General features: G+C 35.4%; 1 protein-coding gene across 8 annotated transcripts in view; it reads left to right on the top strand.

Moving 5' to 3' along the window:
* Positions 1-26,974, top strand: part of SCN3A (sodium voltage-gated channel alpha subunit 3) — a 116,888-nt gene that overhangs the window by 38,440 nt on the left and 51,474 nt on the right. For 2 of the 8 annotated variants that reach the window (XM_034954407.3, XM_034954406.3), the window contains 9 exons: positions 1,364-1,492; positions 2,174-2,265; positions 3,050-3,322; positions 3,504-3,567; positions 9,922-10,063; positions 11,172-11,378; positions 18,798-19,088; positions 24,886-25,233; positions 26,275-26,407. In XM_034954407.3, the coding sequence (XP_034810298.1) occupies positions 1,364-1,492; positions 2,174-2,265; positions 3,050-3,322; positions 3,504-3,567; positions 9,922-10,063; positions 11,172-11,378; positions 18,798-19,088; positions 24,886-25,233; positions 26,275-26,407 (1,679 nt within the window). Of the gene's footprint in view, positions 1-1,363; positions 1,493-1,989; positions 2,082-2,173; positions 2,266-3,049; positions 3,323-3,503; positions 3,568-9,921; positions 10,064-11,171; positions 11,379-18,797; positions 19,089-24,885; positions 25,234-26,274; positions 26,408-26,974 lie in introns of those variants that run through there. The other 6 variants (XM_008974399.4, XM_034954411.3, XM_034954409.3 and 3 more) reach the window with 6 other exon arrangements.

Below are 26,974 nucleotides of genomic sequence, written 5' to 3'. Positions count from 1 at the left end.
TCAATTGAATTGTTGGGGGAGAAAAGGAAGGGAATGTACTTAAGAAAACTAGACTTGAAGATATCTGCATAATTATCCTTGATGTCTTTGTTCCCTCATATGAAAGAAACTTGTGCAGAAAACATTTCAAAATAATGATCCTAACATTTTTCATGTATAAATACTGGTAGGCTGAAAAATCTAATGAATTTAATATGAGTAAATCGAATCTTTGTGGCTTGGGTGAAGTGCTCTGAAAAATAAACTTAAATTGTGCTTTTAAAGAACACAATGTTGAAAAACAAGTACTCTCAACTATTTTGGGAAAAAAACGAAAACAGCAATAACTTATATTGTCAAGACTCAAAGAAAAGAGGGCTAGAAATACATGACATTAAACAGCAAATAGAAAAGTCTTCCACCATTTTGGAGGCTGAAAATTGAATTTAAGCAAGGTTTGAATGATTTAGCCCAATTGCACAGAGATAGTAGCTGATGCAAGGTTAGATTTAAGAATTTTGTGTATCCGTGTATTTTGGCATTTGTGCAAACACACACATATAAAATACTAGTGAACTGGAACATTTCATATGATAATATATACACATACACACACATATCTATACAGCACGCTCATGCACACACACACACATACATTCAGGGTGGGAGGGAGGAGGGCAGGGAGAGAGAAAGAAGAGAGAGAAATGGGGGGCAGTTTATAACTCTACATGATTCTTAAAAATTGAAAAAAAAGAAATATATTTTCTATGGTAGACATGTAAACTAGCCCTCAAAATGAGTCTACTCATTAAGAAATTTGAATAAAATATTTTATTATTTAAGTAAATGAATCCAAGCTATGTTGCCTCTAAAGTTGTACTGTCCGATGAGGAAGCCACTAGCCACATATGGCTATGGAACCTTGAAATTTGGCTAATATTAATTGTTGAATTTTCATATTTTAGATATATTGGTTTAAATAAAATGCAGTATGAAAAATAAGTTGACTTGCTTCTTCTCATCTTTTCGCTTGCTACTAGGAATTTGAAAATTACATTTGTGGCTTACATTACATTTCTATCAGATACTGCTGCACTAGAAGGTCAAACTAGATGATTATCCATAAGATACATGAAACTATTATTCTAAAACCCAAATAGTTAAACAAGATTAGATTCCTAAAGAATATATTCTCTCTTCAGTTTAACTCTTTACTCAGGCTTGTAAAACTAACTAAATGAATAGATTATTTGGTAAATAGAAGTAAGGAACAATATTTTAATGAATTGAAAAACCACAAAAGGATAGGATTTGCTATGATTGAAAACATTTATTTTAACAGTTCAAGCAAAATTGTTAATTTTGGCTTGGATGTTTTTCCTAGGTACACATTCACTGGAATCTATACCTTTGAGTCACTTATAAAAATCTTGGCAAGAGGGTTTTGCTTAGAAGATTTTACGTTTCTTCGTGATCCATGGAACTGGCTGGATTTCAGTGTCATTGTGATGGCGTGAGTAATTTTGAAAATTTGATAAGCGCAAAGGAGTGAAAATAGTCATAGTACAAACAAGGTCTTTGTGTCATATATTAAATGTAGAGCTTTCTTGTTAGTCAAGTTAACTATATGGATTGTGTATTTTAAGAATACATATTAGAATACATATTGCAATGTAAATATATCCAGTAAATGATCAATAAATGGGGTTATCTTCATGTCATATAGTCTTTCTCTTCATCAAAATGAAGTTATTCATTGACTAAATTTAATAGCAACAACTGTACTTGGATTAGTTTTGCAAACAAATGTGTTCATATTAGTGAAAATTACATTGAAATAAAGCAACACAATTTTGTTTCTTAAAAGCAACCTTTAGCATATGGCAGCCTGAGGTCTATAGCAATTCCATTTGTTAAACTCACAGGGCTCTATGTGCCAAACCCAGCATTAAGTCCTTATTTAGTATAAACTTTGCCAAAACTATCAGTAACTCTGATTTAATTCTGCAGGTATGTAACAGAATTTGTAAGCCTAGGCAATGTTTCAGCCCTTCGAACTTTCAGAGTCTTGAGAGCTCTGAAAACTATTTCTGTAATTCCAGGTAAGAAGAAACTGGTGTAAGGTAGTAGGCCCCTTATATCTCCAACTTTTCTTGTGTGTTATTGTGTTTGTGTGTGAACTCCCCTATTACAGATATGTGACAGAGTTTGTGGACCTGGGCAATGTCTCAGCATTGAGAACATTCAGAGTTCTCCGAGCACTGAAAACAATTTCAGTCATTCCAGGTGAGAGCTAGGTTAAACACCGAGGCTGACTTTAATTATTGAGTTTGAAATCAATTTATATGACTTACAGCATTAGCCTTGTTGCTTATTATTACAGTTCATCCGGTTAAATAATGCCAAATGATGTTTCAATGCCAGTTTAGCTCCTAAAATTTTATAAATTACATGCATATTTATAAAGTCAGCCTTTGAGTTTAACAGAAAATTGCATGAGACATCTTCAAAAAATGCTAATTTGGGCCTCTTGCGCGCTCTCTCTCTCTCTTTTTCACTACCATGGCTTTACTAACAGATTTGGATTTTACCATTCGCTGCAGATGTAGTTCAAAACTGGATCTCCTTTTACAAAGGAGAAAATATTATTGTTGAGGAGCATGTATATGGCATGAGACTTACATTATTTTAAAATTCTTTTCTCCTCTAAATTACTACTACTTGGAGGCTAGAGTAAAGAATGGATTGGTGGAAAATGGCTGCATGAAACACAAAATCTGAAATGAAAAATAACTCCAAGTTTTTTTGTATGTTTGTTCAGCATGTAAAACCACACAAACAAAACTTCCTGACTAGATATTTAAACCTTCATATTGAATTTCCAGCAAGCACACTGTTCATGTATAAAATCTGCTGTTCATCTATTTCCCAAATCATCAGGCTATCCATACAGCTTTGGTGTCTAAATAGTCAAGCAATCATTTATGGGGGAAAGAGAATGTGTGTGACTATTAAGAAATCATGGTTTCTGGCACTCTTCCTCAGGTAACCTATAGTTTTCTCTCTGCAGGTTTAAAAACCATTGTGGGGGCCCTGATCCAGTCGGTAAAGAAGCTTTCTGATGTGATGATCCTGACTGTGTTCTGTCTGAGCGTGTTTGCTCTCATTGGGCTGCAGCTGTTCATGGGCAATCTGAGGAATAAATGTTTGCAGTGGCCCCCAAGCGATTCTGCTTTTGAAACCAACACCACTTCCTACTTTAATGGCACAATGGATTCAAATGGGACATTTGTTAATGTAACAATGAGCACATTTAACTGGAAGGATTACATTGGAGATGACAGTAAGAAGTATTACATTATGTTAACCTTAGTGTTGCTGAATGAATTTTCAACTATAAATAGTTGAGACTGTGGGTGTACAGCCACCTTTGTAAATAACTGAAATAGTCCAACTCTGATTTATTACTAATACTAATGTGAATAGGATTAATATGAAATAAAATGGTTTTTTTTTATTAACAGGTCACTTTTATGTTTTGGATGGGCAAAAAGACCCTTTACTCTGTGGAAATGGCTCAGATGCAGGGTAAGAAACATAATATATTTTTTAAGATATAGAACTCTTTGCGAAAAAAAAAAAGTAGGTAGGAAAACATCTACATGGTTATATGTGTAGCCTTACCATGTATGCAATAAAGAGTGGTGCTGCTCCCCTAGGAAGTGCCTTGTCTGCCTTACTGGATTGCCACTGGTCCTAAACTCACAGGCATTAAAAATCATCCCTTTGTGAAGACCTTTCCCCAAAATTTCACAGTTAAGATGTTCTTAAATTGATGCTCCCATGTGTGAAGGCCCAGAGTCTGTCTTTGCTGTACATCCATCAGAGCTGCTAGGAAACACAGGAACACAAGATGGGCCCCTTTTTATTGGTGTACATATGTATCAATGGGATGAGTTTTGTCGTGACTGGAAAAGACCCAGACTATAATGTGGTCTTCAGGGTGGAAGCACACTTGGGGAAGTGCTTTGAAATATTTAAGTATTCTTGAAAGAGCATGAATTTCTGTATACAAAGAAGCCAAGGGTGCATGTGTGCCAAAGGCATGTCCAAGTATCAGTTGACATAATGAATAGGTCTTTTAGGCCACATGTTACAATAAAAGATGCCATAATATCTTAGTCATGCTGTTATTCTCTAACCCTTAAATATTTTCCTAAGAGTATTGTAAGTTAATTTTAAATCAAAATAGGGAATTTTTTAAGAGCTGAGAGATAGCAATAGTAAGTGACTCTTAGGACATGGAACTTAAATATATTTTGAGTCATCCTTTAAAAAGGGAAACTGGTGTAGCCATAAAAATCTAAGAGAGTTAATGAAAATGTATACTAGTCATATAAATAGAGCTTTGGGGAATTTTTTTTCCTGACAGTTTTCCTAGCCTTATTATGAATGTAGGGGGTAAGAGCATAGGTTGTAGAGTTCATGTATACCAGGGTTCAAATCCTAACTTCAACATTTGTAAGCTCTTTGACCTTGGAAAAGTGTCCTAAGCTCTCTGTACCTTAGTTTACTCATCGTTAAAATGGAGAGAGTAATATTCTGTCCCTTTAATAGTTGTGATGATTAATGATTTAATACACATAAAGTATTTGAACGATCACATGGACAATTGTAAGAATTTATTGTATGTACCAGCCTAAGCAACAAAGCAAGACCCTACCTCTACAAAAAAAAAAAAAAAAAAAGAACGAAAGAAAGAAAAAAAAGAAAAGAAAAGAAGAAGAAAAAAAGAAAAACCTAGCCAGGCATTGTGATGCACACGTGTAGTCCTAACTTCTCAGGGGGCTAAAGTAGGAGGATTGCTTGAGCCTAGGAATTCCAAGCCACAGTGAGCTATGATCATGCCACTGCACTCCAGCCTAGGCGATAGGCTGTCTCTGAAAAATGGCTGGGAGCGGTGGCTCACACCTGTAATCCCAGCACTTTGGGAAGCAGAGGCAGGGGGATTACTTGAGGCCAGGAGATCTAGACCAGCCTGGCCAACATGGCGAAACCCTGTCTCTACTACAAAATACAAAAATTAGCTGGGTGTGGTGGGGCACACCTGTAATCTCAGCTACTCTGGAGGCTGAGGCACAATAATCTCTTAAACGTGAAAGATGGAGGTAGCAGTGAGCTGAGATGGCACCACTACACTCCAGCCTGGATGACAAAGCGAGACCCTGTCCCCCAAAAAAATTTTTTAAATAAAATTTTTAAAAAAGCACACTCTAAAAAAAAGAAAAGAATTTATTGCCTATTAACTATTATTTATTATGATGATGATTAACATAAAAGCCCAGATACAATTTTGGATAAATTTGGTTAATACATACTTTATTCCTATTAAACCATAATAATCTATTCCCTTTAATGAATTCCTATTATGGCTTAAGTAATTTACGTCGACAGTCCCCAGCCTTTTTGGCACCAGGGACTGTTTTGTGGAAGACAATTTTTCCACCGACCAAGGGTGGTGGTGGGAAATGATTTCAGGATGATTCAAGTACGTTACATTTATTGTGTACTTTATTTCTATTATTAGTATACTGTAATATATAATGAAATAATTGTACAAGTCACCATAATGTAGAATCAGTGGGAGCCTGAACTCAAATGATTCACCTGCCTCGGCCTCCCAAAGTGCTGGGGATTACAGGCATGAGCCACTGCGCCTGGCCATTGGTGATGAGTTTTTTGTTTTTGTTTTTGTTTTTTTTTTGAGATGGAGTCTAGCCCTGTCACCCAGGCTGGAGTGCAGTGGCGCGATCTCGGCTCACTGCAAGTTCCGCCTCCCGGGTTCAAGCTATTCTCCTGCCTCAGCCTCCCGAGTAGCTGGGACCACAGGCGCCCACCACCACGCCCGGCTAATTTTTTGTATTCTTAATAGAGACCAGGTTTCACCATGTTAGCCAGGATGGTCTCAATCTCCTGACCTCGTGATCCGCCCGCCTCGGCCTCCCAAAGTGCTGGGATTACAGGAGTGAGCCAGGTGATGAGTTTTAAATACAAAACCATTTTGTATTTAAGCGGCACATTCCATTAAAGAAATAAATGATTTGTATTTTATTAAAATTAAAAGCTGCTGTTTTACAAAGATATACTTAAGAGAATGAAAAGACAAACCAGCAACTGGAAGACAATATTTGCAAAGCACATATCTGATTAAAAAAAAAAAAAAGACTGGGGCCAGGTGCAGTAGCTCATTCCTGTAATCCAGCACTTTGGGAAGCTGAGAGGGGAAGATCATTTGAGCCCAAGAGTTTGAGACTGGCCTGGGCAGCATAGGGAGACACTGTTTCTACAAAAAATAAAAAAATTAGCCAGGCATGGTGTAGTGTATCTGTGGTACCAGCTACTCAGGAGGCTGAGGCAGAAGGATTACTTGAGCCTGGGAGGTCGAGGCTGCAGTGAGCCATAATCAGACCACTGCACTATAGCCTGGGCAACAGAATTATACCCTGTCTCAAAACAAAACAAAACAACAAACCAGTGTCCAGAATATCTAAAGAACTCTTAAAACTCAACAATAAGAAAACAAATGACCCAATTTAAAACTGGCAAAAGATCTGAACAGATACCCCACACGAGTATATAGTACAGGTGGCTATTAAGGAGGTAAAAAGGCACTCGACATCATTTGTCATTAGGGAATTGCAAACTAAAACAACAAGGAGTTACCACTGCACATCTGTTAGAATGACTGAAAAATGTATCTGGCAATACCAACTTCTGATGAGGATGCAGAGTAACAGGAACTCTTGCTTATTGCTGGTGGGAATGCAAAACTAGACAACCGCCTTGGAAGACAGTTTGGCGGTTTCTTACAAAATAAACATAGTCTTACCATATGATCCAACAACTGCACTTCTAGGTATTTAGCTGATCAATTTGAAAACTTATGTCTTCACAAAAAACCTGCATGTGAATATTTATAGCAGCTGTATTCATAATGACCCCAAACTGGAAGTAACCAAGATGCCCTTCAATGACCCCAAACTGGAAGCAACCAAGATGTCCTTCAATAGTTGTATAGATAAATAAATTGTTATGCCCATACAATAAAATATTACTGAGTGATTAAAAAGAAATGAGCTATCAAGATACAAACAGATATTAATGAATATTAAATGCACACTTCTAAGTGAGAAAAAGCCAACCTCAAAAAGCTACATACTGTATGATTTCAATTACCTGACATTCTAGAAAACACAAAACAATAGAGATGATAAGAAAATAGTGTTTTCCAGGGGTTCATGGTGAGGGATTATCTAGGTAAAGCAAAGGGGATTTTTTTTAGGGTGAGAACCTGTTCTCTAAGATTCTATAATGGTAAATATGAAACTTAATGCATTTGTTAAAACTCATAGACCTTTATAACACAAAGAGTGAATCTTAATATATACAAATTTAAAAAAAACTTTTGTGAGGTTTGGGGATCCCAGGAAGAAATGGAATATGTGACAAAAATATATAAATGTATTGCAAAATATGAAACGACCTCACTGTAGGTGGTGGGGTAATAACATGCTAACCTAAGTAACTTTGGAAATGAGTTGAGTCTGTAAGACTAAAGGTAAAAGGAACAATACCCCAGTTGATAAAGTTGTTTCCAATGGTAGTATAGATTAACAATCCTGAAACCACTGTGCATGTGTACCAGTACTGAGCAATTACAAACATGTGTATCTCCTTGTTCTGTCAGCTGAGAGGGCCTAGAAGCAATGACACCCCAGTAGCAACAAACACAGCTAGCACTCAGATCTTGGTTTCTAATACCATTTTCCAATAAAAAGAACTAGGGCTCCTTGGAGAAATGGTTGATTCTAGGACTGTGGCAGAAATTATAAAAGATGAGCCTGGAGCATCTGAGAGTACCTAAAAGTAAGAAAAGGTAAAAAAAAAAAAAAAAATGCAACCCACAACCATGGTGTATGTCAAACTGTTACAGGTGTCAACTGAAAGAGCTTCCAATGGCCAAAGAAGAAGCCATTTGAACAAATAAATGAAATATCATTGAATTGTAATCCAAAATATAAAATGAATATCCATGACTACATGTTAATTGAAATGACTGAATAATTAAATAAAATATGAATGGACAAATATCCTGTGCAGAATAATTTCAAATAATTTTTGTATATAATTAAGATCATAACTGCAGGTTCCTTAAATGTGGTCTGTACACAGTGACTTTATTTCAAAGAGCACATATGGAAAAGGAAGAAAAGGGAGTAAATTTACAGTAGAGAAACCTAACACTACCTCAAGACAGGTGGTGAAAGTTAATATCAACGGTGATAAGTCATAGTGAGTGATAAGTATGTACCCTTGGCATGATGTGATGTGATGACAGTGACATTTTACCTCTGTAGTCTTCCACCCAAAAATCCATAACCTAAATATAATCATGAGACAAACATTAGACAAATCCCAATTGAAGGGTATTCTACGAAATATCTGACCAGTAATCCTCAAAACTGTTGTGGTCATCAAAAACAAGGGAAGTCTGAGAGATTGTCACAGCCAAGAGGAGCCTAAAAAGACATAACTACTAAATGCGATGTGTATCCTGAATGGGATCCTGGAACAAAAAAAGGACATTAAGAAAAAAACTGAGGGCTGGGCACGGTGGCTCTCGCCTGTAATCCCAGCACTTTGGGAGGCCGAGGCAGGCGGATCATGAGGTCAGGAGATGGAGACCATCCTGGCTAACACAGTGAAACGCTGCCTCCACTAAAAATACAAAAAATTAGCTGGGCGTGATGGCAGGCACCTGTAGTCCCAGCTATTTGGGAGGCTGAGGCAGGAGAATTGTGTGAACCTGGGAGGCGGAGCTTGCATTGAGCCGAGATTGCGCCACTGCACTCCAGCTTGGGCGACAGAACGAGACTACATCTCAAAACAAAACAAAAAAAAGAAAAAAACTGATGAAATCTGAATAAAATAGTAACTTTAGGTAATAATAATGTATTAAGGCTGGGTGCGGTGGCTCGCACCTGTAATCCCAGTACTTCAGGAGGCCAAGGTGGGAGATTGCTTGAGCCCAGAAGTTTGAGACCAGCCTGGGCAGCGTAGCAAGATCCCATCTCAATTAATTAATAACAATATATCAATATTGAAAATGGCATAGAATGTATGAAGCCTGTACTATCCTCATACTTTTTCTGCAAATAAAAAATTGTTATAAATATTATAATTGTTATAAAAAATGTTATAAATATTAACTTTAGTTTAGAAAATTCTACACTCTTTGTCTGTTTTCTGGCTTTTAATTTTTTCTTTTTTTCTTTTTTTTTGAGGCAGAGTCTCGCTCTGTCACCCAGGCTGGAGTGCAATGGCACAGTATCGGCTCACTGCAAGCTCCACCTCCCGGGTTCACGCCATTCTCCTGCCTCAGCCTCCCGAGTAGCTGGGACTACAGGCACCCACCACCACGCCCAGCTAATTTTTTTTTTTTTTTTTTTTTTTTTTTTTGTATTTTTAGTAGAGATGGAGTTTCACTGTGTTAGCCAGGATAGTCTCGATCTCCTGACCTCGTGATCCGCCCGCCTTGGCCTCCCAAAGTGCTGGGATTACAGGCGTGAGCCACTGCACCCGGCCTTAATTTTTAACTATTGATTCTTGCCACTTTGTAAAGAGTAGAAATACGGTAATGTCAGAGCCAAAAGTGTGTGGTTGCTAGCTTTCTGCCATTCTAAATGTCCGTAAATATTTATTTGCATCTAAATTTTCTATTGGTCTTCCTAGTGAATTTCATCTGATAAGTTTCACGGTGGGCAATCACCTAAAGTGTTCTGGAAATTAAAGCAAGATAATTCGTCAGATAGCAGCTTTGGGTTTTGTTTGAAATTGCTGTAATTTCTATACTGACCCTACCTCCATTTCTCTCTCTTACAGCCAGTGTCCAGAAGGATACATCTGTGTGAAGGCTGGTCGAAACCCCAACTATGGCTACACAAGCTTTGACACCTTTAGCTGGGCTTTCCTGTCTCTATTTCGACTCATGACTCAAGACTACTGGGAAAATCTTTACCAGTTGGTAAGGTCCAAATGAGTATGCATAACATTTATTTTTATAGACATGTATGAAATGAAAAGCATAGGCTGGGTGAGGTGGCTCATGCCTGTAATCCTAGCACTTTGGGAGGCAGAGGCGGATGGATCACTTGAGTCCAGGAATTCGAGACCAGCCTGAACAACATGGCAAAACCCCATCTCTACCAAAATACAAAAATTAGCCCAGCATGGTGGCGCCCATCTGTAGCCCTAGCTACAAGGGAGTCTGAGGTGGGAGGATCACCCAAGCCCAGGAGGTGGGGGTTGCAGTGAGTCGAGATCATATCATTGCACTCCAGCCTAGATGACAGAGTAAGACCCCATCTCAAAAAAAAGAAAGGGAAAGGGAAAGGGAATGGGAAAAGGAAAGGGAAAGGGAAAGGGAGAGAAGGGAATGGAAGGGAAGGGAAAGGACCTGCTTATAACACTCTGGAACACAGAGGAAGGTCCAACATAAAGCAAGTGTGCCAGGAATCCTAATTGCTCACTGAGTCAGTACCTACATATGTACACTGAGGACTTTTTTATGTGAAAGGCATTCTGCTAGGAACTTGGAGATGCAAATAATGTTCATGACTCTTAGAAGCTGATCATCCAGTTGTTGGTATATAAACAGCACGTTAAAAGATTTTAAAAATCAATGATGTTGATGTGAAAATTTCAAATTAAAGCTCTAGCTATTAACTGAGACTAGAAGGGGAGGGGAGCAAAAGTCATCTATAGATGGTATGGAGAATAGCTGCAGTGCAAATGGAATCCCACTGAAAGGATTTAAAGGTTCAGTGCTCTTACTTGTCATATTATTGCTCTGCATATGAACTCTAATAAAAGCATTATAGTGGGGCTCACATATATATCCACTATATATGAGTTTAAAATGTATTTATATCAAACAAGACTGCAGTCAAGCCTCAAATAATCTGATTCTTAATTTTGTATGTTGAGCATATCAATACCAAAAAATTCTTGGTGAAAATAAACTGGATACTAAAAAGCTAATTAGTCTACTGACTATCTAGCTGTGGTAATCAGATATTTATTTGGGGACATTATACTAAAATACTGATGGAATTATCCCCCATTTCCCCTAGACATTACGTGCTGCTGGGAAAACATACATGATATTTTTTGTCCTGGTCATTTTCTTGGGCTCATTTTATTTGGTGAATTTGATCCTGGCTGTGGTGGCCATGGCCTATGAGGAGCAGAATCAGGCCACCTTGGAAGAAGCAGAACAAAAAGAGGCCGAATTTCAGCAGATGCTCGAACAGCTTAAAAAGCAACAGGAAGAAGCTCAGGTACTGAGTGATAAAAGCAAAGATTTATCATTATTATTATTAGTTTCTAAGTAGAAATAGTGTTATACTATAGAGGGTAGATTAGAACTGCTTTTTCATTTTATATATAGGCATTGTCATTAGAAAAAAAAAGTATTCAAATATGAACTTGTTTCTGAAGTTAGAGTCTAACAAACTTTTTAGACACTGTATATAAAGAAATCAGCTAGCGGATAGAAAATACATTAGGGATAAGGTTTACTATGGAATTGTCTCATAGAACCTAAGAGAGGAATTTAATTTTTTTATTTAATTTAGAAAAGAAATAAAACTGATATTTCCAATTATTAGTGATTCACCCCTAATTATGACATTTGAGATTTTGTTCTGAAGTTAATTGATTTTAAAGGTTGACAAGAGACTTTATATATACCTATGCTTAACAATTCTTTGGGATTTCTGTAGCAAAAAAAAAAAAAAAAAAAAAAAGTTTGCTATAGCCCACATCAGGATATCAGGAAGGTATCTAAAGTTAGATGCCAACTTGAGATTTTTATTAATATTAAAGGCTATGTGAGCTAGGGGTATAGTGAATGGGGCATTAATGTGTTGAGGAGAAGAGACGGAAACACAGTACTGTATTAAAAGACAGAAAAAAAATCCATATACTGAAAGGTGAAGACTCGCAAATATATAGTAAAAATCCGATTCATGCCAGTTAGAATTATAATTTCTCAATATTTTTGCCAACATTTGGTATGGCCAGTCTTTTTAATTTTAGCCATTCTAATAAGTATCTCATTTCTGTTTTGATTTTCATTTTCCTAATTACTAATGTTGAGCACCTTTTTCTGTTCTTATTTTCCATCTGAATAGCTTCTTTTATGAAGTGGTTGTTCAAATCTTTAATCCCCTCCTTTTTTTTTAGTTAGGTTGTTTGATTTCATATTATTGAGTTTTGAGCGTTCTTTGACTCTTTGGGATGTAAGTCCTATATCACATATATGCTTCTCAAATATTTAAAGTGCAGTTTATCCAGAGTATTATTTCTTAGCTTTTTTGTTTAAATCATTCTTTTGGATCTAAGAAATTTTTGCCAAGTCAACACCATGAGTATTTTCTTCTTAAGTTAGTTTTATGCTTTATATTTAGGTAAATAACCCATTTTAGTTAATTTTTGTATAACATATGAGTGATATGTTGAGATTCACTTTTTAAAAATATGAGTATCTAATTATTCCAACTGCATAAAAACAAAATATTCATTCTCCACTGCATTGCCTTTGAACTTTTGTCAATTATTAGTTGTCCATAGGTGAGTGTGTCTATTTCTGAACTCTATTCTGTTCAGTTGATTTATTTGTCATTTTTATACCAGTACCACACTCTCTTAATTCCTGTACCTTTTATGACGAGTCTTGAAATAAGATAGTGCAGATCCCCAACTTTTTGTTCTTTTTTTTTTTTCAAAGCTGTTTTGGCTGTTTTATGTCCCTTGTAGTTCTGTATGAGTTTTTTTTTCTAAGTTTTATATATATACATTTTTTATTATACTTTAAGTTCTAGGGTACATGTGCACAACATGCAGGTTTGTTACATATGAATACATGTGCCATGTTGGTGTGCTGCACCCATTAACTCGTCATTTACATTAGGTCTACCTCCTAATGCTATCCTTCCCACCTCCCCCACCCACCAGTTAGAATGGCGATCATTAAAAAGTCAGGAAACAACAGGTGCTGGAGAGGATGTGGAGAAATAGGAACACTTTTACACTGTTGGTGGGACTGTAAACTAGTTCAACCATTGTGGAAGACAGTGTGGCGATTCCTCAGGGATCTAGAACTAGAAATACCATTTAACCCAGTCATCCCATTACTGGATATATACTCAAAGGAATATAAATCATGCTGCTATAAAGACACATGCACACGTATGTTTATTGCGGCACTATTCACAATAGCAAAGACTCTGTATGAGTTTTAAACTCCATTTGTCAATTGCAATTTGAATGATTTCTATTGCTGTCTTCAAGTCAATTATCTTTTCTTTTGAACATTTAATCTGCCGCTAATTTCATCCAGTGTATTTGTCATCTGAAACATTGTAGTTTTCACCTCTGCAAGCTTGATCTGTGTCTTTTTTATATTTCATATATCTCTAATTAACATTGTGAACATACACAATACAGTTATAACAACTGTTTAAGTTCCCTGTCTGCTAATTTGAACATCTGTGTCACTTCTTGGTCAGTTTTGATTAATTTTTCTCTTTATTATGGGTCACATATTACTGCAGTTTTATGTTCCTGACAATCTTCAATTGAATTCCAGACACTGTCAATTTTACTTTTTTTAAGTGCTGGATATTTTTGTATTCCCATAAAAATTATTGATCTTTGTTTCGGGACATAGTTATGTCGTTTACACAGTTTGATCCTTTTGTATCTTTAAACCTTTGAAAATTTGTTAGGCAGGACCAGAATACCATTTATTCTAAGACTAATTATTCCTCACTAGTGAATCAAGACCCTTCCTAATACTCTACCCAATGCGCATTTAAAACGAAGTGTTTGCCAGTGTAGGAACAGACACTGTTCTGGCACAGTGTGATTGCCAGGTGGTGTTCTCTCTTATCCTCAGCCTCAGGTAGTTTTCTAAGACACATGCTTGGTAAATAATCTTCTCAGTACTCAAGGGGAACCTGAGAAGATCCCTAGAGTTCTCTCTCTGCTCAACTCTCTCCTCTGTGGTACCCTGTTCTGTGAACTATACAACCACCCTGATTTTCCTAAACTCAGCTTCATCTCATCCATTCATGGAGTCTGCAGAGATACTTCCTCCCTACATCATAGTCTGGAAGTTCCAGGCCATAAGCTAAGAAAAGCATAGAACTGACTTGCTTGCTTTTCCATTTTCCAATATCTTAAAACATCCTGATCTGATGTCCAGTGCCTTCAACACCACTGTAACATGCATTTTGTCTGTTTTATTGGTTGCTTCAGGAGAGAGCAAATCTGGTCTCTGTTACTCAATTTTGGCCAGAAGCAGAAATCCAAATAATATTTTTATGCACTGACTTTTTTGAGGATTTTTTTCAGATGAATGGCTCCACATATTTGAAGTATTCTTTGGATGACAGTATATAACAGAAATTGGTATATTCAAAATTTAAGTTTTTAACAATTCTGAGTTACTTTGAAGATGCACAACAAATAGCATTAGGTCCTTTCTCAAGGCATTTTTTGGGGGTAATGGAGATACAGCAATGAGTTGTCTAGTGAATTATTGAGCTCAACTCTAGGCATAGCTTTTGCTGAACATGCTAGCTTGACCACTTTCATCTTACCATTGGATACAGAGTAGTAATATGGATATACCTTATTGATTTTATACAGAAAACTATAAACAAATTTGGTGAAACTTGAAAATATTTTAAAATATACCTCATGCTTGCCAGAAAGTTCTACATTTGAATTATTTAAGAGTTTTATTCTATATCACCATAAATAAAACACATTTATAATATAATAAAATAAAAATAGCTATTTACAGGGCAAATACTTTATTTCAAGGTTTTAAATAAGTGTTATAGGAAATAATATTCATAAATTGAATATGATTGTATTTTAAAGCACTGGGTTTTTCTATTATCATTAATAAAAGCAGACAAATTAATGTGCTTGAAAATCCTACACAGATAATGGGTTTATTCTAAAATGCAGCCATTTTAGGGTAAAATATGACATCAATTAAAAAGAGTATAGTCTTTTTGAACTTAGAAATAAACATGCACTATTTCTAGTAGAAGTTTAAAGAACCTATGATTATGATGAGTTCGGCTAAAAAACATCAGTTCTATTAACTTAGTAGTCAGTTACTGAATCTTAGTGACCAAATCATCACAATTTGATTCAGCTTTAGCTTCATACATATAAAATTTAAATTTATCCAAGGTAAAGTATAATACTGATTGGAGTAGCACAGTGCCAAATCCATTTTAGTTCCTTACTGACAACACAGGTAATGATGACTAGTAAATTATCAATGTTGAAGCCAGGAGGAAGTGGAGGCAAAGACAGAATTAGTGCACCTATAAGATCATTTATGCTGCAGTGTAGCTTAAGTCTCCCTAACCACCTACGACTCTTCAAAAGTTACTATCTAGCCAATGACTTCATGAAGGCTAGCATCACTTCCATCTTTGTTTATTATTGGTTGAGGGGCCACCTAGGGCTAGTCATGGTGTAGGCATGAGAAAATAATGTGGAGAAACACAAACCCTGCAAAGAAATCAATGTTTTGTCCTAGATCATTCTAATTGTGTTTGACATTTAAATTGTGATATTTAAGTGCCTAATGTTGCCCAGCTTAGTATATCCCATAGCAGTCTATATTGCTCTGATAGGAAAAAATTTGGGAGTAAGCTCTAGAACAAAATTCGAAATAGTAGCTCTTAAGAAATCTAATATAATTGGGGTAGAACAGAAATAGATATAATGTCTTGTAGCTTTGAATGGGATTTTAACTGGATTATATATATAAAATGAACAAAGTATTAGTTATGTGGTTATATTTTTACGGACACACAGATACAGTGAGTTACAGAGCCTACTTTGAATCACACAAAAATGTTATAAGAAAATGTAATTTCCTGAGTAAATATTAAGTGAAATTTCTTATTTGTTAAAAGAGGAATTCAGCAAGTTGGCTGTGAAAGTAACACAGTTATTCTCATACACAGGACATTGGTAGTGTCACAGAGTTGGGTATAAACAGGTACACAGACATGAGAGATGACAGGAAACATCTGCCTTTGAGGGAACTGGCAAATCACTGGAAGTGGAACAAATGACAGATTTGAGTTGATGAGTGACACAGAAAATGTGTCTGAGGTTACCTTTGTTGCCTTAGAAATCTGTTTTGGTTTTGAGTTATTTGAACTGTTACCCAGAATAGGTTTGGAAATAATGTCTTATGCAAAACAAAGTTTGTGGCCGGGTGCGGTGGCTCGCGCCTGTAATCCCAGCACTTTGGGAGGCTGAGGTGGGTGGGTCACTTGAGGCCAGGAGTTTGAGATCAGCCTGGCCAACATAGTGAAACCCTGTCTCTACTAAAAATACAAAAATTAGCCAGGTGTGGTGGCTCATGCCTGTAATCCTAGCTACTCAGAGGGCTGAGGCAGGAGAATCGCTTGAACCCGGGGGTGGAGGTTGCAGTGAGCCGAGATCATGCCATCGCACTCCAGCCTGGGCGACAGAGTGAGACCCCATCTTAAAAAAAAAAAAAAGTTTGGAAGTGATTTAAATGGACATAAGTTTTAGGATTATGGTGAGGGACTATTACCACCACTTCCTTTGTTTGCAGGGACAAACAAGTCAATAAATGATTAACACTGTGTGTTGTGTGTTTGTGTCTATATAAAATAGAAAAGAGAATTAAGGACTTTATTTGGATAAGAAAGGGTATATATATATTCACTGTTTCAACAAATGGTGTATATTATGTACCTCATATGTATCCAGAACTCTGTAACTATATTTAACTTGCTATAGATAAGTGATTCATTTATTCACTTTATTTTGCATATATAGTCAGAGTTATAAAATGTACTTAATATTTCTCATTTTACATCATGAATTATATTAAAAGTGATACTGATGATCAATAATTCCATGAAAAACCTGGCTATATGACTCTATAAAATTTTATAAATATCTAAATTCTGAATTACTGTTTTATTTAAATGCTGGGTATTGTCTTATATCAAGTCTTAGATTTGAGCTTCCATTATGAATATAGTGCTTAATATAAATAAATATGTTACATTTTATGTGTTGCTTGGTCAAACACATAAATTTAAAATCATATTTAGTACTAAGTTTCCCTCCCTGAGATCATTGTAATCCTAGAGAATTTGCAGCATAGTAATTTTAGATTTAAAATCTTTTTTAAATTTTTAAACATGAAGTTTAAAAATGAAAACTACTTGGGAGAGTTTGCTTCTTCTCAAGAAAGATGAAACATAAAGCACAAAGTGTTGTCAAAGCATTATAAATAGGTTTTATCTCCATTTCTTCCTAAAATATGTTGTTATATAGACTGTTATGACAGTCTTTTATGATGTCTTGAAAAGTCAAGTCTTTTATGATGTCTTGAAAAGTCAACTTGCTATCTGTAGCAAGTTAAATATAAGTTCTATAAAGTTCTTCAGAAGCATCAAAGTCAAGGTTAAGTATGTCTTGTTCTTCCCCCACCCCCACCCCAGTGTCTGAGACAATTGATAGCAAAGTACATTTTTAAATCTTTATTCACCAATTATTTACTGAGCCTTATTTATGTCAGATGACAGACTAGTCACTGAGCATACAATGATACAATTTCTATCTAGCTTACAGTTAATGGGAAAGATAATATATTAGATAAGTTAGATTTGTTTGTATTTAGTGATGACATATGTAAAAAGTTTAACTGATATTGTCATAATTTAATTATTTTCACTTCTGTGGTTACATTTACAAATAGTAATATACTTAATGAGAACTCAGCTTTGATGCACACCATATTGTTTCATATCCTCTGTATGTCATTGTTAGATCATTTCCAGTCTAAAAATACTATTTGCCATGTTTCACCTCAGAGCTGACTGTGTTTCATTTGTAGGTACAGAAATTCAAAGTGCTTAAGAATACTTAGTGCTGCAATATAGAAAGAAAATATTTGAAGCAGTTCTCATAATCCTTTGAATGAATTTATGTATTGCTATGTTAATCATTTGTTGTTATTTATAATATTAAATAATCTATGAACGTTTAAAATTTTTTAAGTGATATGTAATAAATTCTCTGGGAGTAACATGATCACAGAGATGTGAACTACAGTCCTAAATGTAATTCAAAGGAAGGAAGAGGATAAGCTATCTAATACATTTCCCTACTTCCATCTGGAGGCAAAATAGTAGACACTTGAAATGTTTTATGTTCACAAAAAATAAAATTAACAGTCTTTTGTACTGGATTTAGAGGGGAAAAAATACGACTCAGCTGCTCAGAAGTGCACACAGGAGGAAACGTTTTACAGATGGAATCAGAATGGTAGTTAGATAAGCAACCACCACGAAGAAAACATTTGCTTTTTAAAGTATAGAAGACACTTTGAAGAGAACAGTTGTCACCACCACCCCCACTAAAAAAAAGACAATCCAGAAGATAGGCAAAACCAGATTTTTCTTGCTTTAATGCATACACTAGCATATTGCTTTATATGATTTAAAACATAAGGGTCGTTGTTAAGTAAACTCTTGTGGTGAGACAAAATAAAAGGACTAGAGGATAGACTTTTCACTTGTAGTTAATGAGTCTTAAATGGCAACATTTTAACCATACTCAACTGCTTTCAAAGCTCTGTGTTCTAAATAGTGCCTGGCTTTGTTTTATGACAGGCAGTTGCGGCAGCATCAGCTGCTTCAAGAGATTTCAGTGGAATAGGTGGGTTAGGAGAGTTGTTGGAAAGTTCTTCAGAAGCATCAAAGTTGAGTTCCAAAAGTGCTAAAGAATGGAGGAACCGAAGGAAGAAAAGAAGACAGAGAGAGCACCTTGAAGGAAACAACAAAGGAGAGAGAGACAGCTTTCCCAAATCCGAATCTGAAGACAGTGTCAAAAGAAGCAGCTTCCTTTTCTCCATGGATGGAAACAGACTGACCAGTGACAAAAAATTCTGCTCCCCTCATCAGGTATGATTTTCTACTAAGTGCTCTGGTTTCTTTGTCATTGCTATTGCTTTTTAGTTGTTGTATTTTGTTTTGGTACACTTTTGTACTATCTGACTTCAGTGAGGGACAGGGAACTAACATTTAATATAGTTGTTTAAATTCTTATAATAGATTGTCTTCAAAGGGATTTTTATTAAACCATTAATAAAATGTTCACCATTTTGAGACTGATATATATATACAGATAGATATATTGATATAATATATAGATATATATAATATATAGATATAACCTATATATATCAACCTGTATATATATGTGTGTATATATGTGTCTATACACACACACACATATATATTATAGATATTATATATATATTATATAGATATAATATATTATATAGATATAATATATATATTATATATATATTTTATATATATATATATAAAACCTACACTAGCAGACTTTTCAATGAGAGTTTTGGAATCTCTTGTTTACATTTTCCATTTTGAGACCCCAGATAAACTTATTTTCTTTGAGAATGGGTTTCTGCCTTTGTTATCCGAAGTTGTGATTGTAACATACATATAAATTTTGAAAAGAAGTGTTCTTTGGGTTTTGTCTTTATCCTTTGATAAGAGAACTGGACTATGGTGAGTCTCCATTTTGCTTGCATAGGGTCATGCCATGATACATTAGAATGAAATTATGACCTAAATGTTCTTGAAGAGAACAGCATCAAAGGTAGTCTATTTTTGCTCTGATTTAATGCCAACTACCTGGTTCTTCAGCATAGTTTTAAGTAAAAGAGTAAAAACTAGTTTCAATTATTTGATGTTTAGTAAGTTTTATGGATTAGTAAGTTAATGTATTGTTTACATATGTCTGATGTAAAGAATAATTAGTTACAAAATCTGTGATAAGTACAATTATGGCTTTGAACACTATTTGGCACCATTAGAATTTCATGTGCTATGAATTGCAAATGCTTCTAATCATAACAATCTTGAGTCAGAATTATACCCTAAAAATAATGCTTTGAGAGATAATATATAAGATTAATTTAATCAAAAACTGCAAATCAACCAAGGGGTATGATATATTTTTCATAAAGAAAGAAACTTCTAAAAAAAAACCAGAAGTAATAAACACAAAATTCAACATAGTATTTACTTTTGGTTGGGAGAAAAGGTAACATGCAAGTTCTCAGTGAATGTTTTATAATCTATCTTTAATATGTAAACAAATATTTTTAAAGAAAAAAGTAGACTATATTAATAACTTAAAACTTGTATTCTCATATTAGAACAAAATGGACATGAATACACAAAGAGTTTTAAGATAAAGCCATTTTTCTGCAGATAACATCAATATCAAGAAATTCAACTATTACTATCTTGTGTAATACAAATATAAAATATATTATCAAATCAGTATAACATATTTGGAATTAACTTGAAGCTCTGAAGGGCAACTTGGTTCCTCAGATCAGATTTTTTTTTTCTTAAACAGTCACCTTTGATATTTTGGAATTCTTAAAACTATTAGGAGTTATTAGAATTAAGAGTATATGAAACTATAGCATAATGATGCTACAGTGAACACAAACTTTTGTGTTCATATCTCAACTCCAAACTAGTTCTGTGACCTTGGTCAAGTCACTTGTACTTTGTAAAATTTCTGTAAAATAAAGTAAGAATACCTACATTAAAGAGATTTAGGGGACTAAGCAATATATAGAAAATCTATGTGACAAAGAGTAAGTCTCTTATTAAGTTAAAATCGGTGAATGAATTTCAAATGAGGGAAAGCAAACTTCTGAGTAGTTTCAATTACTAACAAATGTATATACATAATTTGATAGCAGTATTAGTTCCTTTATTGTTTCATCATTTTGCTCAAATAAATTTTGTAGATCAGTTCATTCAGTCCAATCACCAAATATTTATTGATCGCCAACTATGTAGCAAGCATAGTTCAAGATGCTGAAAATACCTCAAAGAATAAAAGAGACTCAATTCACTGACCTCATGGAAATTTTTTCCAAAGGAGACGGACAATGAACAAAATAAATAAGTTATAGACTGTGTTAGAAGGTAACAAATGTTAAGGGAAAAAAAAGGAAGCAGGAAAAGAGGAACAGGAGCCATAATTGGAGGTAAAATTTTAAATAGGGTGGTTTACAATGACCTCACTCACTATTAAGACATTTTGGGAAAGATTTGGAGGAGGCAAAGAAAGAGGCTCTCTTAAGGAACAGCATTCTAAACTGATGAAAGAGGAAGTGCAAAACCCTGACATGGTAGCACGCCTGGAGTGCTTAAGGAGCAACTGGTAGACTTGGTTTGCTGGAGCTGAGTGAACCACAGACAGGCAAGAGCAGAGAGGTTAGCTGATGGCCAGTGTTTTAATACTAAAAGCAGAATCAGTACATACATATGGTAGATGTCGCTCATTTTATATTTGTAAATAGACAGAAGATAGATGGATAGATAATTTCAAAAGTGAAAGAAATAATCTATTAGTTTTAAATTTGCATATCCCAGTAAAGACAGACTAAGAGCATTAACAAAACTAACAAGCAGAAATATACCATAAACGGTTTACAATTTCTGCTTCTGTAAACAAAAAAGGAATCTGGTAGAAAGAGAATCAGTGAAGGTGGTGGGGACAGGAAGCGTAAGATAGACAGTAAATACTGCTCAAATCAAATGTATCTTCTGAAAATGTCAAAGCAGAGAGGGCATAAATTGTGGGTGCCCTGCCTTCTATTCACATAAATTACAAATGTTATTTTATGTTTATTACATTATTTTATTTTTAAACAGATAATATGTTAGTTGTACAAAATAAAGAAATACTTAAAAGTATAAAATGAAACCTCAAAACGCTAAGTACTTCTGACAAATATTCACTTTCCTTGTTCCCACTAGAACATCTTAAAATTCCCAGCATATTTTTCCATCTTGACTTTTCCCAACCCACTTTGAATCCAAACCCTACATGCATGACTGTGTCTTAGAGACCTAATTTCTTCTATTTTCCCTTTTGTTACTGAAAATTAAGAAACAGTCTACATTTATCTTCTGGGAACAAGATGAAAAAGATACCTGGGAAACATGTTTTGACATGCCTGAGGTAAAGAAAGATGGCCTTTCACTCCTTAAAACATTAAAGCTGGTTTTCCCTAGAGAAAGTGTTGCCACAGCTGTGGGTATTCCCTCCACTCTGCTGCATCTTCTAGTGTGTTATTTTTGGTTTATTTTCTCTGAATGCTATTTCTGTTATCTTCTTTTTCCGTCTCTGTTGCCTTGAAAGCTGCGCTCACACCCATTATTATACATTCCAAAGAGTGAATAGAAATTTCAAATAAACTCAGAGATCTGGAACGCCTTTGAAAATACCTGACATAAAAATATCCAAATTAAAGGCATGTCCCAGATACATAGTGGATGTACACACGTACCACATACTCCCAACCAATACTGTGTAGATTGATTTTCAGTTTCCAGAGACAGTTTCAGAACATAGGTGTATTGAGGTGATTATACTCAGCCATCCTAGGGATTAATGTAAGACCAAGTTAGTATTTCTCTGAGTGTAGGATGAGGTCCACCCTGTGTTAGGGTCACCTGGAATGTGTCAGGAAAATTCAGATTCCAGAGTCCTATCTGCTATTTCCTGAATCCATATTCCAAAATCTGGGACCTAAAAATATATCTTTTTAACTCTCAGAGTGATTCACATACACTCAAATGTTTCAAAACACTAGTTCTGGGCTGGGCATGGTGGCTCATGCCTGTAATCTCAGGGCTTTGGGAGGCCAGGGCGGGCAGATCACCTGAGGTTGGGAGTTCGAGACCAGCTTGACCATCATGGTGAAACCCTGTCTCTATTAAAAATGCAAAACTTAGCCAGGTGTGGTGGCGGGCACCTCTAGTCCCAGCCAACTCAGGAGGGTAAGGCAGGAGAATAGCTTGAACTTGGGAGGTGGAGATTGCAGTGAGCCGAGATTGTACCACTGCACTCCAGCCTGGGCGACAGAGCGAAACTCTGCCTCAAAACGACAACAACAACAACAACAACAACACCACGAGTTCTGGATATAACTGTTATTATATTGATCATTTAAATGGAGTCTGAGGAAATGAAAAACATTAGCATTCTTTATTAATGGGGGGATGAATTGATGTCTTCACATGATCTAATCTCTTGATCACTTTGCTGTAAAATCACTCTATTGTCTGCCCTTCGGTAGACAAACCTGCTACAGGAATTGAGTGTCACATAGACACAGCCTCCGATGGACAAGCTGGACAGCCAATAGTTCCTGTGGAGAATCTAACCAAATCCAAAGGAACAGAGCACTTCTTAGTGAATAATATCCTTCCAGAATATCACTGAGACAGAGGACAACAAAGATTATTCTGGTGCTTTGCAGTCTGGGAAAAGCCTTGAAAATAAAGCTAAAAATGGGGCCTAAGAAAATCAGCATGACCTAATTAGGCAGAGGAACCAAGAATACATTTGACAGAGTCTGCCTTTTCTGTTTTTTCCACTAAAATCATTTTATTTGGTTTTACACTAAAGCTTAGAAGAAAGAGAAGATCCAGGAATGTTTGCTGCTGACATATGTATATGTATATGTATGTATGTATATTACCCTGGGTGTGAAGAGAAGTAGGAAAGGGAATGAGAGAGCAAGGAGGAATGCCATTGTTCATGATGAGGGGAGAAAACAAATATTCTGCAGACTGAATAGAGATGTTTTTGAAAACTATCTGCAAGACAAGAATACACACAGAATTATTTGGGGTTGCTAGTTTAAAATCCTTTCAAAATGTGAAAGAAGGAACTTCAAGCTAAATCCTCATTTTCTGGTACTAGGAAATAGTTTGCTTAATTTATTTGGGAATTGCTGTAATGAAAAAGGTTTTGAATTGTCTCTTTCTTTTTAATATAATTAAAATAAAACAGAAGTATATGTTGTTTTTCACACCACCCGCTGGTGAAGTCATGTTATATGTCTTGCTTTTATAAGCCAGTGTTACATTTTACACAAGAAGAGTAATTTGTGTAGCAGTTTAGGAATCCTCTGTGTTGTGTTTGCTATGACATATAGTCTCTCAAATAAGGTGAATCATTGGTTGCCATTTGGGAAACTGTTAGCAAATTTGGAAGACAACATCGTAGGTAAGTTTTGTGACTTCTGTTCCCATGTGGGTAGAGACAAACAGTTTCAGAGAAAGAGTAAACTACTTTTCTTTCAGAATTCAAAAGAAGAGAATGGAAAAATAGTAGTTTTTTAAAAAAGTAATTATCCTGAAGTGAAATATTGGCTACAATGCAACATTTGAAACAAATATTTTAAATTTGAGCTAACATTCTCACTTGAGCCAAAACTTATTCTCCAGGCTACATTCCCTTCAGATTATAGCATTAAGAAGTAGAAGCTACTTACTATTTGTTTAACCACCATTCCCATCAAAAGAAATCATTTATCCTTTTCAGCATCTGGTCCCTAACCTATAGCATTATGATAACCCAATCCACCTAAAGTGAAGACTAAATGAAGTGGTTGTATACTTAGTAAATTGCAAATCAGTATTGTTAGTCAGAAAATCACTCTTTGTACTTAAATTTGCTTTAATAAAAATATCAAAATATATGTGTCCTCTATAAATTTGATTATCCATGTTTAAGAGCAAGAGTATACTAACTCCAAAGAAAACAGATCCTTTAATATTAATATTTATTAAATAATTGCGTTCTTCCCCTACCCCCATCCCATTCCTTTCCTTTTTGCTTTCTCTGCAGTCTCTCTTGAGTATCCGTGGCTCCCTGTTTTCCCCAAGACGCAATAGCAAAACAAGCATTTTCAGTTTCAGAGGTCGGGCAAAGGATGTTGGATCTGAAAATGACTTTGCTGATGATGAACACAGCACATTTGAAGACAGCGAAAGCAGGAGAGACTCACTGTTTGTGCCGCACAGACATGGAGAGCGACGCAACAGTAACGTTAGTCAGGCCAGTATGTCATCCAGGATGGTGCCAGGGCTTCCAGCAAATGGGAAGATGCACAGCACTGTGGATTGCAATGGTGTGGTTTCCTTGGTGGGTGGACCTTCAGCTCTAACGTCACCTACTGGACAACTTCCCCCAGAGGTGATAATAGATGACCTAGCTGCTACTGACATTATTCACCAATTTGAAATAATCAAAGCCTGGACAGTTTAGGCTGTCATACCGTCCTGCTTCCTCAAAATGAAAGTTGGTAAAAATAATACATGATTAATCAAAGGGAAAACAATAGAATATTGAGAATCAATTGAACTGTATGGGACCATTAGCTTTTGTTGTATGGGAATTACTTGTAAGGGACCATGGCTTTAGGTTAAAAGGGCCCCGTTTTTAGAGTCTGCTATGAAATACATATCTGTAAATTTGGTAGACCTACTGAGACAAATAATGGACATTTTCACCATCAAATCTATAAGATGTATATTCACCAAGAATTGTATAATTATCTATTCATATTCTGGAAAATTCATATTCTTAAAATTAAATATTATAAGCAATTTGTTGATAATGGGCAATTTCATACAACTGTCAATATTTACAGTGCTATTTTAAAATGACTCTAAAATGTGTTGTTTTTTAATAGGATAAGATATAGAAATAATTAAAGAAATTTCAGGAAAGCACACACATTTCATCGTACATCTGTGTTTGTGCATGGAAAAAATTGGCCACATATGTCAATATTGTCAATATAGCCTCAAAGAAAATAATTCAGCCTTGAGACTATATAATCATAATATTTATTGGGGGGAGATTGATCTGATTATTAATCATTGATAGAAGATAAAAATAATTTTCACCTGAATGAAATAAAATAATAAATGACTTTAGCATGTTTACAACAAATTTCCTTGAAAATTGTGACAGGTTAATTAAAATAGTTCTGTAATATAATTGTGTTATACAACTGCATCCCGCTGGTGAATTCCTCTTAAAGAGTACTACCTGTGATAACTTTTTTTTTAAAAAAAAACTGTTTATAACTTAGCAATAATTCAATATTATATTCCTTGAAAATTCTTACTTGGAAAAATTGCATGTAGCATGATTTGCCAAAGAAATGCTATGTGGTGTTGTATTACTTATTGGGAAGAGTGGTTTGAGCCATCAGTATTTGGTTTGCAGGGCACCACCACTGAAACGGAAGTCAGAAAGAGAAGGTTAAGCTCTTACCAGATTTCAATGGAGATGCTGGAGGATTCCTCTGGAAGGCAAAGAGCCGTGAGCATAGCCAGCATTCTGACCAACACAATGGAAGGTAAGAAGCAGGTCATGGAACAGCCAACTTTCTGTGATTATGTGCTTTGTGAACTATTCCTTCTTTTCATAGAATTACTGAAGTCTGTTACCCAGATCAAAACTATATATTAGACCTAAGAATGTGATATATGGAGTACATTATCACATTGATTACAAAAACTAATATTGGCCTTATTTCTTTTTGACTTGGGTCCTTACCTTACTTGCAGAGTGATATTTCAACACTTGATATTATATCAATGAGGATTTATTCTTATGTTATGTTACTCATATGCAAATAGAGTAAACTCTTCCCCCTTTCTAAGTCTTGGTATATAGAAGCATAAGGAAACATAGTCTGTTCTTCAGGCATGGAAGTGTTGATGGGGTTGCGGGAGCACTTGAATGAGTTGGGCAAATCAAAACCTGTCCTCCACTCCAAGAAAGATCCTTCAAAAGGGTCTCTCTTCCATCTTCTACATACACAGCAACCATTACATTCCTCCAAAGGACCACGGAAAGAAATGTTTGTTGATTTTGACACAGAGGAATAGGCAGCAACTATTTATACACTAAACTTGTTCAT

The sequence above is a fragment of the Pan paniscus genome, chromosome 13 (assembly GCF_029289425.2).
Source record: "Pan paniscus chromosome 13, NHGRI_mPanPan1-v2.0_pri, whole genome shotgun sequence".
NCBI classification, from domain to species: Eukaryota; Metazoa; Chordata; class Mammalia; order Primates; family Hominidae; genus Pan; species Pan paniscus.
Note: the sequence above shows the minus strand (reverse complement) of the source record. Positions and strands in the feature narration are given on the sequence as shown.